The sequence below is a fragment of the Gymnoscopelus microlampas genome, assembly GCF_963454915.1.
Source record: "Gymnoscopelus microlampas genome assembly, chromosome: 20".
Lineage (NCBI taxonomy): Eukaryota > Metazoa > Chordata > Actinopteri > Myctophiformes > Myctophidae > Gymnoscopelus > Gymnoscopelus microlampas.
The window spans coordinates 2,655,406-2,669,711 of NC_139957.1; the positions used below are offsets into that span (position 1 = coordinate 2,655,406).

The 14,306-nt window shown below is 38.8% G+C and overlaps 1 protein-coding gene across 2 annotated transcripts; it reads right to left on the bottom strand.

The window, feature by feature from the left end:
- Positions 1–222: 222 nt before the first annotated feature.
- Positions 223–10,784, bottom strand: LOC311035725 (C-type lectin domain family 4 member E-like). 2 transcript variants are annotated; one of them, XM_084044121.1, is made up of 8 exons: positions 10,689–10,784; positions 10,053–10,112; positions 9,559–9,733; positions 8,939–9,106; positions 3,036–3,155; positions 1,214–1,371; positions 996–1,108; positions 223–897 (listed from the first exon to the last, which is right to left on the bottom strand). In XM_084044121.1, exons 3-8 carry the CDS (start codon positions 9,731–9,733, stop codon positions 750–752), a joined length of 882 nt encoding a protein of 293 aa, XP_083900247.1. In that variant the 5' UTR covers positions 10,053–10,112; positions 10,689–10,784; the 3' UTR covers positions 223–749. The 2 variants fall into 2 exon arrangements, with proteins under 2 accessions (XP_083900247.1, XP_083900248.1); XM_084044122.1 differs by lacking the exon at positions 10,689–10,784 and having other exon boundaries at positions 3,045–3,155; positions 10,053–10,183.
- Positions 10,785–14,306: the final 3,522 nt, after the last annotated feature.

Below are 14,306 nucleotides of genomic sequence, written 5' to 3' on the forward strand. Positions count from 1 at the left end.
CTGGAGAGATGTGGAGACCTCTGATACAAAACAAATATATAGAAATATATATGGAACTCTATAGCAATGATTACTATCGGGAAATAGAGCTTTAACATTTTACCAGAAAAACATTTTTTTAAAGCTATTCTCAAGGCAAGTTTTATGAACTGCTGCACTGCGCAGTTTACAAGTTCATAAAAAACCCAGATTACAATAGAATAAGATAGTAAAGAATCAGTGTAACACTTTTTATTTTATTTTCACTTGCTGTGATACATGATACAGCTGTGGCAACATTGCAAGCAGTGAAATGATTGTACTTAAAGCCTCCTGAACAGTGTGACAACAATACAAATAATAAAAAAGCCACAATAAAAACAGAAATAGTTAATTTTGCAAAACAGAATGAAATAGTAAAAAGGTGATTAAATTGCATCTACACAGGCATATATTGTGACCTGTCAGAAAGTCCAGGATTCAGTTGCACACGGCGGTGTTGAATTCAGTCTCTGAGCTTGGTGATGAGCTTGGAGCACGCAATGCTATCATACTGTATTGTATTACTCGCTTCCAAATTGATGGTGCAAACACCACCTGTGTCCTTAAAGCAAAATTAATAACGGCACTAAGCCATAACATTTGGTGGTTTGTATTAATGTGATGATGGGTACAACAGTTTGTAAATCTGTAACAATAAAATGTTTCAGATGTTCTCATTTTCACTAGTAATTACTATGCTGTTTAATTTCACAAAGCAGAGCACTAAGCTACACTTTCATCAACGACTTCTCACAGATCCAAGCTCTTTTATATGAACACAACAAATTACTCCATGCTCCTCTTGAGTGCAAGTATTCTGCACAGTTCATGTCTTCGCTATCAGGCCGTTCATTAAAAGGCACAGTGACCCAGTACCTGCAGAGTAAACAATGTTTTTAACCACATCCACTCAGTCACTCACATACAGTGACTTTGATAGAATTAAACTTGAAAAAACATATAAAATGTCTCACCCTGTTACTGGCGTTCCAGCCACCCATGTCCAGCCTCTTTCAGCCTTGGTCAGACCAATCCATGATACTCCATCCCAGCGTGAATTGGCCATGTCCAATTCACTGATGAATACCTGATAATTTGTCAATGATTGAACGATAATTCATTTTCTCCGATACATTCAGGATTTCACTATAATTAATGACGGATTTAGATGATGGACACCTGATACACTAACCTGTTCTTCTTCACTGCTGATGATCACCAGATCTGCTCCTGTCTTCAGACATTGTTCTCTGCTTTCCTCCCAGGTTCTCTCTTCAGTAGATCTGTAATAACAGCTGCATCCAAACTTCTGCCATCCACTGGAACACGACTTGACTGAACACAACAGATCTGGGAAAGGAAGATTTTAGGTTTTCTGCACCTGCTGCACAATACACTACAGACAGAACATAATCTTCAAAATATTGTAACCCTGAACGATTTAAAAACTATGGTGAAATGAAATCTATTTAATCCAGGTTTTCTTACAAAAATATTACATCTGTTTATGTTATTAAAGGGTTAGTTCAGTATTTTCTGTAGGAAATACTTACCATGAATGTAGTGGTTGCAAAGGTATCAATTGATTGCCCGAGTCCCGTGGTCAGAGTTATGGTCCGTTTCTGATAAATATGAAGTAGTTCCGGTAGATTAGTAGATTTGGTGGGGGCCGCTCATTAAAAATAAATTAATTTAAAAAACTAGCGTCATTTGTATTGTTGACCTATTTCTACGATATAGAGCAAGTTTCGTTCAATTTCGACCCCTCTGTCACATGGTACTAATGTTTGTGTCCAGAATCACTGCGCCGCGGCAGCCTACTCACGCACAAAATATATGACACAAAAAATAGTACCATGTGACAGAGGGGTCGAAATTGAACGAAACTTGCTCTATATGGTAGAAATAGGTCAACAATACAAATTACGCTATTTTTTTAAATTAATTTATTTTTAATGAGCGGCCCCCACCAAATCTACTAATCTACCGGAACTACATTCATATTTATCAGAAACGGACCAGAACTCTGACCACGGGACTCGGGCAATCAATTAATACCTTTGCAACCACTACATTCATGGTAAGTATTTCCTACAGAAAATATTCAAAAAATCTGAACTAACCCTTTAATGTTACTTAAACCTATGGTTTTATGTTGTTGCTATTCTTATCCAGGTCTCACTTCTAAAAGAGATCCTTTATCTCAATGGAACAAACATGGTTAAATAAAGGTTAAATAAAACATTTAATAAAACATCAAACTGATGGATTTGTAATGCATATATTATATATATATTATAATAAATAATAATGTATTATATTGTACGGTAGTGTCAGGGATATATAGGGGAAACCCGTTTATATATATATATAAAAAACAAATATATATATATATATATATATATATATATATATATATATATACACGCTTTCATGTGTTTTATTGTTCTTTGATACTTGTATTTCATTATTGAAGGCGTTCACATGGCCACACCCCCATCCTAAAATAAAGACTCCTCAATCTTTATATCATTGGTTGACTTGTTGTTTATATAGCCCAACATTTCTATTACCAAGGTCTCAGAGACATGTGTTGTTGTTTTTCCTGCATAGTGAAGGACAGTTGTATCTGGTATTTGATACGATTATATACTGTTGTTCTTTATGGACGGTGCTTCTTGTTTTTCTAGCCTTGTATTGCTGTAAACGACAGTACTTTCCTTACTCTTTACCTGTAACTCTGTAACTCACTAACTCTTAACTGAAGTGCTGCCTCTGGGCGACAACATTTCAATAAAGGTATCTATCTATCTACTGTATATTAGCAGAGTCAGTGAGTGATAGTAGGACATTAACTGTATATATACATTTTGATTTAAAAAAAAAAAGAAAATCGCATTTTTATGACGATGGTGATAAACTGGCAATGATGAGGGTTTACTCACAGTTTGTACCACTACATCTCTGACAATAACAAAAATCAGTCATTATAGTATTCCATCAAAAAGGTATACCTCCCTCACCTGCTGTGTCTCTCTTAAGCTGGTATACTTCACTTTTTAACTGGTCTCGCTCCAGGGTCAGGTTGTCACAATTGGTCTGTACCATAGTTGGTTTGTCATTGGCTGAATTACCTGCAAAGGACCAAAAGGTGACGATAAACACAGTTACTGTTCATAATGAGGTCAAGCATCTGTGCTGAAAAGGAGCTTTTCATACATCTACATACTGTATACACTGTAACATCTGTAGCAAATTACTTAAAAAATAAGGAATTAAATAAATGTGATATTCTTACAGGGACATTCAAAAACATTGCACATCTAATTAAGTTAGTCCTGTTGCATAACAATGTGTTGTGAGCTTGTAGATTGCCTATTTTTTTTTAAATGTGTTAAATATTCTGATATTTATGACACCAGAATGCCAGGTTGAACGTGGTTAATTAATTCCTGTGTACAATTACTTTGAATGTTTGTTCTACAATTAGTTTGCCCATGTGATATGGTAGACAATTCTTTTGTTAATACAATTTACTTAAGACTTTTTTTTTGTCCTCCATTTCCTGTTCTAGAGTACAAAACTGCATGTTCTCGTCATAAATATATGACTTTATTTCATAAGCCTGTGCAATATACTATAGAATGGTTAACATTAAAGGAGCACTTCGCCCATTTTAAACCTTCATATGCTCATTATAAGATGGCACAACTTCCATATATTCACTCTGTGTCTCTGGTGGGCTATAGACAGTTCAAAAGCCTGCCTGCCAAGTTAATAACAAGAATTAATTGGATAAAATATCCAATATGAGTGGGTGTGTTCAGTGTTGTAGGTGTTTGATGTGGTTGGCATTGGTAGTTATAACATAGTTTGGGAATATATGTAAATGTGAGCAACTGATGGAAGTGCAGATGAGTGGATAGGAAATGGAAACGAGTGAAATGCGTGGAAGCAAATGATGCTAGCAAGTGAAAAGAAAGAAGAGTTCATCTAAACGAGATTGTAGAAATCTTTATAATTTATATATATAATATAAATATGGATACTATATGTGTGTGTGTACATATATATATATATATATATATATATATATATATATATATATATATATATATATATATATATATATATATATATATATATATATATATATATATATATATTGTATAAATAAATGTGGCACATTGTACCTCAACCAATGTCATTGTCACAAAACCTTGAGTAGAGATGGGATTTATGGCTCTTTTAAGGGAGGGATATGTTATATATTATGCATATGTAATAGAGGATATGTGTGTGTGACATCATCATCAAACCCGGAAGTTATGCAGGAATGCCTACTGAGTGTCAAAAAAATACTTTCTGGCCTCGACAGCCCATGCATCCAAACAGAAAAGTCATATCTGATTGCATTAAACATCAACATTAAACAATGTTAAACTCATTTTGCATGTTTCTTTGCCACTCGATTTGCCACTCGATGTGCCATTCACTTTAAGCATGCGCATATCCTCTATATATTATATATACATTTATTATATCGTCGTTGTCCAGCAGGAGCCAGCTAACTCCATTTTCAGCGCTATTGAACACCCTTTACGTCTGTGTAAAAAAAATGGACTAATGAAGGAACTAATGAAAAGTATTAAAACGCCCCTCTGACAAAAACTCCCAACTCCATTGGATCCTCAAACTGTTTGTTAAAACCACGCAACTTCCCCTCTCTCCTCTCCTGCTGCTGTTGCACAGCGCAGAGCGCACTGCGCAGAGAGCGAACACAGACAGAGGAGGAGCAACACATAAACAAACTAAACAACAAGGTTTTTCTCCCCGTAGTCTGTTAAAACTATGCAGTGTACCTTTTTATCTTTATCAAACTTAGCACTGACGGCCGCTAATGTTATGAAAACAAGTAATTCTATTTCTAAAATCTATGAAGTATTTAATGAGGAGAGCAATGTGACAAGAAATGAGTTCAGAGCATTTATCTCGCTAGTTGTACGCAAACTCCAACTCTGTGAACCCCTCTTTGCAAACGTTATTGTAATATCTAAAGTCCTGTTTATTATTGTAGGCCTATGTAATAAGTGTCATGAAGCATCAGGGCATTAATTCACACGTTGTGATGCATTGTGAGCTTGGAGATCCATTGTTAGCTTTTAGGAATTTAGCCCCATTTGAAACCTCTCCCTCAGCAGCAATTGGAGCTATTGTCAGCTTTTCGGACTCCTAACTCACTTGAGCTGGATTTGGGTAAAGTGGTGATAATATAATCAGGGGTGCACATAACTTTTTGGGGGGGGCTGCCAAAAAGTTTTCTGCGGCGCGAGCCGTTTTTTTTTCTCTCACACCGTTTGGTGAAGCGCCCAAGGTTGGTGCCCTGTGCTGCGCTGCTTTTATCCGCCAGATTTGCCGGATAAAAGCACACACACGCTTCCATTGACGAGTGCCTCTAACAGCCGCTACTGGCTGCGTGCACGCAGCGACGCAATGCGAGGCGATGCGAGACACTCACACAATCACGTGCAGCGTGCGTCCTCTCCCCCTCTGCCTAATGGCTGTGTATGGGGCCGACGCGTGCTTTAGCGTGATTGTGTGAGTGTGGCTTCAGGAAGTAAATTCCTAGCCTCGATCTCCAGGCTTTTATTTTTTATTTTTGCTCAAAAATAAAAGCTTGGAAATTCCTGTCCCAGCTGTTGGTACGCAAAAGCGCCTCGCGTCGTCTGATGTGGTGCGCATTTTTTGTTTTGGGTGCGCATGCGCACCTGCGCACCAGTTATGTGCACCCCTGAATATAATGACACTCAAGTATCTGACAATATATGAAGTCACTATACCAACTTTGATGAGGCTGTACTGCTTTGTTTTAAAAATATAAGGTTTTCTTCATTTCCTGAAAAACAAAAAAACAACAACTATATTTTGTTGTTTCATTTCCTGGAAAATTAGCGTTTTGGAGGTAGCTGGTTGCTGCTGGACAGCAGAGATATATTAAATTAATTATTGTAATAAAATGTTATATTATAATTGCATATATTATAATAATATGTATTATAATGTATATGATATAATCTATTATTATTATATATTTTTAAATATAATATATTATTATAATGTTATATGTTGTATTATTGTATATATGATATAACATCAATTATAGCTTATTTATATAATATAAATAATGTTATGAGATATAAATATTAAAATATTTATATATATTTATTATATACATTTATAAATGTTTTTTAAATATATAAATATACAAATGAGCCATAAATGAGGCAGTCTTTTGAACGGCTCTGTGAAAGGAATGGACCGCCAAGATCCGGCTCCCTTAAAAGAGCCATACATCCCATCTCTATTGCGCTGGTCATGTACGTGGAATGTGAATACTGATTAAGTGTGACATATCTATTGGTAAATAGACGTGTGAACTACTTCGAAACTTCCATATGCTGTGATTAGCACCACTTCAATAGCACAGGAATGCATCACCTTGAAGCACCATTATTACCTGAAAAGCCATTTGAACAGCTATTATAGTTTACTATGTATAGGCGATATATTTTGGCAGTGGTGGAAAAAGTACTCAAAGTGGTTACTTAAGTTAAGTACCAATATTGCAATATAGAAATACTAAAGTTTAAATCCATGCAACTTAGCAATACACATTTTTGGAACAAAATGCCTCAAATCATGAATGAAGTGTCCATTTACCGTAAAAGGCCTAAGAAAAAATGCCACCCTTTTCACATTGACCTATTATAGCGCCACCAGGAGGCCATAATAACCTACCTGACCTGGTGGAGACCTGTGCTCCGAGGAGCACTTTTTCTAGTTATTAATATTATTACTGGTGGTGGTGGTGGTAGTAGAAAATAGCAGATCTACAAGCTATCAACAAATAACTCGTGCCAAATATCAACAATGTTTTAGAAACAGGGGAAAAGCCCAACCACCAGTCTTTACAAGTACCTTCAGAAAAACAAGGGCAATGTCGCTTATAATTAGAGGACATGGCAACACTGAGCGTGGGAGAGCTCTATATCAAAGAAATCTGTCATTTACTCCTAAATGTATTCAAATATTCTGTATTGGGCCCTAAATGTACTGTAATTGAGGGGGGGGGGGAGTATTATATGTATTTAGCCCCTCATTTGTAATGGGAATGTATGCTGTTAGGGACTGTTTGTTATTTAGTTACCAGGGGGGGTGGTCCAGATGTAATGTATTTCTTTTTATTTCTTATTATTAAAAACATAGCAGACCTACAAGCTCACAATGCGTCGCATCCACGACGTGTTGTCAGCGTGTAGGTCTGCTATTTTAGGAATAAAGTAAGCTCTATAGCCCCTCTTCTGTCGGCAACAGACAAATAGCTGCATCAACAGTGAAAAGTTGTGAAGCAGACTTTGTTTTAAACGCAAAAAGTACACCCGGAAACGTTATTGTGTGTGTGTGTGTGTGTGTGTGTGTGTGTGTGTGTGTGTGTGTGTGTGTGGGGCTAATAAAGCGCAGAGGCTTTCTTTAATAACAAAATGATCTCAATCGCGAGGGAGAGCGGTCCGAACGGAACCGAGAAAACATTCGAAATTACTGGACCCGGCCCGAAACGGGACCGAGGCAAACTGGACCCGTTCCGAAACGACCGAGGATAATCCAAATGTACACCCGGTCTGACCGGGTCTCAGACCCATACTGGACCCAGAGCTCATTTATGGCTAAAATCACCATGGTATTCATATTAGCCATGTGTGTCAGTCAGCACACTGCTCCCCCCGCCTCATCAGAGTAATCACAGACTGCATCGTGTGCATTCTGCTTTGTTGCAGACAGAGAACATTACGCCGACTTTATATCGTCTGTCCCCGCAGATTATATCCATAAACATGCTCCACAGTCCACACAGACGACGTTCCAATTGACATCTTCCCGGTGCCTTTTTTTTTTCGCCTGCTAAAAAACCTCCAGAAGACTCGCCCCAAAACACACTCGCCCCCATTTTCTTGTATTCGTTTTACTTGAGAATAAGGTTAGAAATGAGTTTAGGGTTAGGCATAGTTTTACTGAGGTTAAGTTTAGGAATAAGGTTAGGTTTTGGCACCGTTTTACCGAGGTTACGTTTAGAAATAAGGTTAGGTTTAGGCATAGTAGGCTAGTTTACTGAGCGTTTAAGAATGCGCCGGATTTGCCCGGGGCGACTGTGTTTTGGGGCGAATGTTTTGGTATTTAACAGCAGTGCACAGTGCGCATGAGATTGGTTACGTATCAATCGGCTGTTAACATTAAACTATGATAGAACAGGCGATATGGATTTGGGAGCGTAATTACAACGCATTGGTCTCATTTTAAAACCGAAGGTTAAAGAGTATAGCCTATCTGTTATGAAAGAACACCCCCCGCCCCCTTGACAATTTCAAGACAAACATGAACAAAATCATATTTGTCTGTCCATGTGGGCTGGAATGCCTGAACATCTAGCCTAGTTTAGCGTTCTTTTCCATGTTTTGCCATTGTCTCTGAGTCAGAACCGCAATGTGATTGTGCAATCATTGCAAGCTGGCGTGTGACATAGGCTACAGTCTGTGAGGTGTACACCAAACTATATAAGATAGGCAGCATGAGTAGTAGGAAGGATTACGTGCAGGAGGTCATTTGCATGCAGATGCAAGAGGATTTAAATTAATTTAATACATTTAAAAAAGATATATTCTATATACATATATATATTTATTTATTTATTTTAAATCTCTGTCACACTTATGTCAGTGTGCCAGTGATTACCCACCCCATGCCAATGGTGCTACACGTGCAGGCTAACTACTTTATGTTATTTGGACTAATGTGAGAGCCATAAACTCCCAGGATGATTTCTGTTACCACTCCTGCCCCTGCCCCTGCATCTAATACTCACAGTCCATGACCTTGTCTACGGTTCTCACTGCAAATATAGCAAACAGCAGCATAAGAATCACTGCACACGCTCTGACGATGTCTCTCTGGATGGTGAGTTCTCTCTGGAGGTTGAGTTCTCTCTGGAGGATGAGTTTTCTCTGGAGGAGATTGAGTTCTCTCTGGACAGCTGGAGGATAATAGAATAGATTCAAATTTGAATATGATCAGTTAAATCGTTTAATTTCAAAGAGTGTACATTCATTGGTAATTTCAGACAACCAGTGGTACAGTATATAGTTAACTGGTCTGGTGCAATGGACTCTTCAATTTCTGCTGAAAAGGTAATATGTCGGATGTACACTTATAGTTGAACATGTCTTATACTGTATACAATCTCTATGGGCCACTCCACCACTCTGTGCAATTGTGACTTTATCTAAAATAGCACATGATGAAATGAGGCAAAATAAAACACAAGGAGGAGCAGGCTTTAATATTCATAATGTTTCCTTTGATTGACATTTATTCAGTATAGTGGCATGTCCCTGTAACCATTGGTAACTATTACTTGAAATATTGTCTGACAAGCTGCTGTAGCAATGATGTGAGAAGAGAGAAACACAGTGTGTTAATGTGTACCTTGATCTCCTGTAACCCCCTGTGAGCCAGAGCCGTGGTCTCTCAGACTGTCTGCTCCTTCATTGACGTACACGATCTCGTCCTCTCCTCTCTCCTCCTGCCTCTCCCTCCTGACTCCTCCACCAGACCTCACACGTGTTGATGTGCCTGGCTTGTCAGAAGTATCTGTAGACATCTTAATGAACGACACAAACAAAGTAACTCAAGTTAATTAACCATGTGAACCCTATAGTGTCCCTATTCTGGGCCTGACATAATAGCCGAACATTAGGGCAAAAATAGCAGATCTACAAGCTCACATCATATTGCAATGCAAAACGTTGTGAGCTTGTAGATTGGTTATTTACAGTCTTTGATTTACAACAAAGTATAAGATTGAAGTGGTTAGTAAAAGCATATGTTAATAATGTGCATATTAATATTATGCATTAAGTGATTAAAATATAATGCACTGTATTTCTAAATGATATTTAAAATGTTTTAGTTTTACTCACTTTGTCCGATATCTCTGTTGTCCTACATCGGGCTTCACTGTTGCAGAAAGGTCTCTGACACTGTCAAACCAAAGCAAGTAGTTTTAGACATACTTGCATGCAGGTGCATGCACACAGACCACACACACACACACACAGTGCATAAATAACTATAGACCCTTCACCACAGAATGTATGGGCAAACGTGATGATGACGTGACAAACAGAGTTGTGGCTTTCAGATGTGAGAAATGCTGGGCGGGGAAAATAAGCTGCTGTAGATGAACGCTCAAATGACCAATAAAGTCATTTTCAAAGAGATGAAAGAAAAAAGTACAAGTTAATTGTAGTTGTGTTCATGATAGTGGTGACACTGTGGTATAATGATAACTAGCCATGTATATGTTAATTGATGTTACAAATAAGAACAGTGAACATCATGGGTAGTTTGTGGTCAATAAAGCCTTTTGTCTCAATGCAGGCAACAGAGTGAGTTAACTAGTTCAGAGGTGGGTTGCGTACATCCAGCTTACCGCTGGTGATGGACACAGAGTAACAGTTCAAAAGAATAAAAGTCTGCACAACAGCATTGCTCCTAAAAGTTGTTTTTTTTACTTTAAAACACAGAAAAGTGGTACAGGTGGCACAACATCTCACCTGATGAAGGCCATGTGTGGACTTAACAGACTTTAATTTGTTTAAACAAAGTGAGTTAAATCACAACTCCCCTCTTCCTGTCTGCTATTATATTTCCTGCAGCAGAAACATTGAATTGTAGTGAGCATATGTCACTTCATTGTAGATCAAAGTCCATACAGGGTGGTACATTCATTGTAGCAATGATCTGCACAGAGAATTTTAAAAGTACATGTTAAAGACTAGGCTACGAATACATTCAACACCAATTGATGTCTCAGTGTGTGACAAAAATAATGCTGCCATTTTTTAAAAGCCTCTCAACAGAATGTATTGTTAGTAGCAAGCTCACACTGTTGAGCATGACATGCATGAGATAGAGGTTTTATCCATGAGCTCAAAGCTCATACGCCCACACAAGACTGAAATACTGAGAATCTGCTGCTGTTTTGTTAAAAGTGTTGCATCATACTCTGAAGACCTTAGTTAAACCGGCCAGTTCCCTTGTTTCTTGGTAAACACGCACCCGCACCCGCACCCACACACGCACGCACGCACGCACGCACGCACGCACGCACGCACGCACGCACGCACGCACGCACGCACGCACGCACACACACACACACACACACACACACACACACACACACACACACACACACACACACACACACACACACACACACACACACACACACACACACACACACACACACACACACACACACACACAATCCTCACCACCATATATAGTCAGCAGAACAATTTCCAATCTTGGAATAAATTCCTTACCGAAAAAAATCTTCACCAATGTGTTTGTAAAAGTGTCTAGTAACACATCTCACAAAGACTGAAATGTAGTTTCCCTAGGGGAATTTTTGACAGCTGCTGAAAGTTGGGGTACCCACCATAACCTTATGCGGGGACAAAAAAAAAAATCGAAATTTTATTCTGTTTTAAGTAGCATGTGAGGGGTCAAACTAGGGTGTTTTTATGATTCTGAATCCATTGCAAGCATTTGTTTTGCACCAAAACCAGTCCTTGGGCTAAAAACAGCCCAATCTCAATGGGCTTTTTACACAAAAAGTATACCTGGAAAAGGATGGCTATGGCCGTTTTTAGCCCAAGGAGTGGTTTTGGTGCAAAACAAATGCTTGCTGAATAAAATTTTGTTTTTTTCCCCACATAAGGTTATGGTGGGTACCCCAACTTGATGAGCCGTCACAAATTCTCCTATAGGGAAACTGCATTTCAGTCTTTGTGAGATGTGTTACTAGACCTTTACAAACACATTGGTGAAGATTTCTTTTGGTAAGGAATTTATTCCAAGATTTTTTTAATATCCCCTGACTAATAAGTGTCCGGTATTCAAGGTTTTTGCTGGTCATTCTAGTCACATGACACACTGAATGCAGTTTGTTTAAGAAGAGTATTGTATATGAGCATGAACCAATGAATGTGTCTAAGATGGACAGTTCACAGAGGAATATGTGTTCTAAAGGGAGCGTTTATAGCAAAAACTGTAAATGACATCACCATAATCAAACATACTGTGTAGGAAGGATGGTCATTTGCAATGTTTGGGTTAATGCTGTAATGACCTTTGTAGTTGTTTAATACAGCTAGGCATTTTCAGGCAACAAAATCCCTGAGTGAGTGACAAGGTGGTAGTTTTGTGACATGGAGAATGGAATACTCACAGTGCACATACAGTACTGCTCATAAATCATTACCATCTACATTAGTGAAACAATACTGGAAGATTGATGATGTAGCTTGTGACATGGCAGCATTTATTTTTTTCTTTATCTAACACCATTTACATTGTTGTTTTTTTAAAGTCAAACCACAAATAAAAAACAAGCAAAACAAACAAACAAACATAACTGTCTGAGGGACAGCAACATTTCTCAGAGAGGAGGTCTTTTAAAGCTAATTCTGTCCAGTTGTAAAGGTTTTTGCGGGTCGCTCGAGTCTCAGGCTGCAGCAGGCTGGAATGATGACTAACTGAATGAAGAATGTTTTTGTGGTGTACACAGCAGATGAGGTATGCAACAGATGACACACACATACGGTGGAGCAAACTGAAAAGAGTCCTGTATGTGAACATGAAGCAATTAATGAGTCTAAGATGATGAGTTTAGTGGAGAAAGTGCTGCCTAGCCAGATACCCAAATACTTGTATGTAAAATATGTGTACCTGTAATACCTTACCGACTTATTATAACCAATGTAAAAACGTAAACATACAGTTTTAAAACCACTTTCAGATGCAAAGCAATAACACACAAAAAGACTCAAATACTCCTAACAAATGATAATTAATATTAAAAAGAGGTCAATGTTTGGGTTAATGCTGTGGTAGACTGAGAGAACGAGAGCAATCCATGGTCTCGAAGGGCGGATCCAAACCCAGGCGCCCGGAGCAGGCGCGTCCTCCGATTGCTTCACCAATCTATGTCCCCGCCTCCCCTCGCCCCCCCCCGGTCTGTGCATGGAGCAGGCTGACGTCACCAAATTTATAGCGACACCCCTCTGCACTCTGGTTGGTTAGGAGTTAACAAGGTCCAAAGACCATCGTTCCTGCACCGTTCGCCCAGTCTTTTTTCTTTTGAAACAAAAAAAAAGGCTGGGATTCCGAGGCTAATGCTGTGGTGACCTTTGTAGTTGCTACAGCTAGAAAGTGTCAGGCAGCAAAATCCCTGAGTGAGCGATGTGTTAGTTTAGTGACATTGAATACTCACAGTGCACGGCCAGGCCTATGATCACAACCAGCAGCATTTAGACACAACATCCTCAGACACAGAGCGACTCAGAGGCCTTCTCACTGTTTTAGAGCACGTCCTGCAAATGAAAGTACAGCTACTATATGTGTGCAGAGAGAGAGAGACAAAAAAATATACTTTTTCACATCAAGGAATTATACTGAACTGACCTAAATATACACTTTTATGAATTAATTCGGACTGATATTTGTGTGTGTACCAGGAAAGACAATGCCTTGTTGCCTTGAACAAAAAAATGGTTACACACACATAGCCTGGGACCAGACGAATCTGTGAGTGCAAAAAAAAAATGCACTCTGCGATTAACACACACACACACACACACACACACACACACACACACACACACACACACACACACACACACACACACACACACACACACACACACGTTAAAGGTGAGTCACTATAACACCTCATCTTTCTAATTAATTATGCTAAGGTACCTCATCATCGTCTTGGGTGTTGAGCTATTGTTGAGTTTGAGTTTTGAGTTTTATGTATTAGCACATGAAGCGTTAAAAAACATAATTTAGAGTCTGCAAATAAACGAGACGAAAAAGTGGCTGTGTTTGGATTCCAGGGGCGCGGCCTCTGACCCTTTTGCAGCATTATTTGAAAGCACACCACAGCCCCCCACCACAGAAAGTACTAAGTAGATCATCGGTTGCCTCCCCTACACACAGCCAGGCAACAAGTACAAGGTCCTCCCTCACCCCTGATATTTACAACCAACCAACCAAGTGAGGAGACAACTCTCCAGGATTGTCATGAAAAAGGCCACGGATCTGGACAACACCAATCCCAGGGTCACAGGGTGGCCCAAGCATGTGTGCTGGGTAGCTAGCAGCAC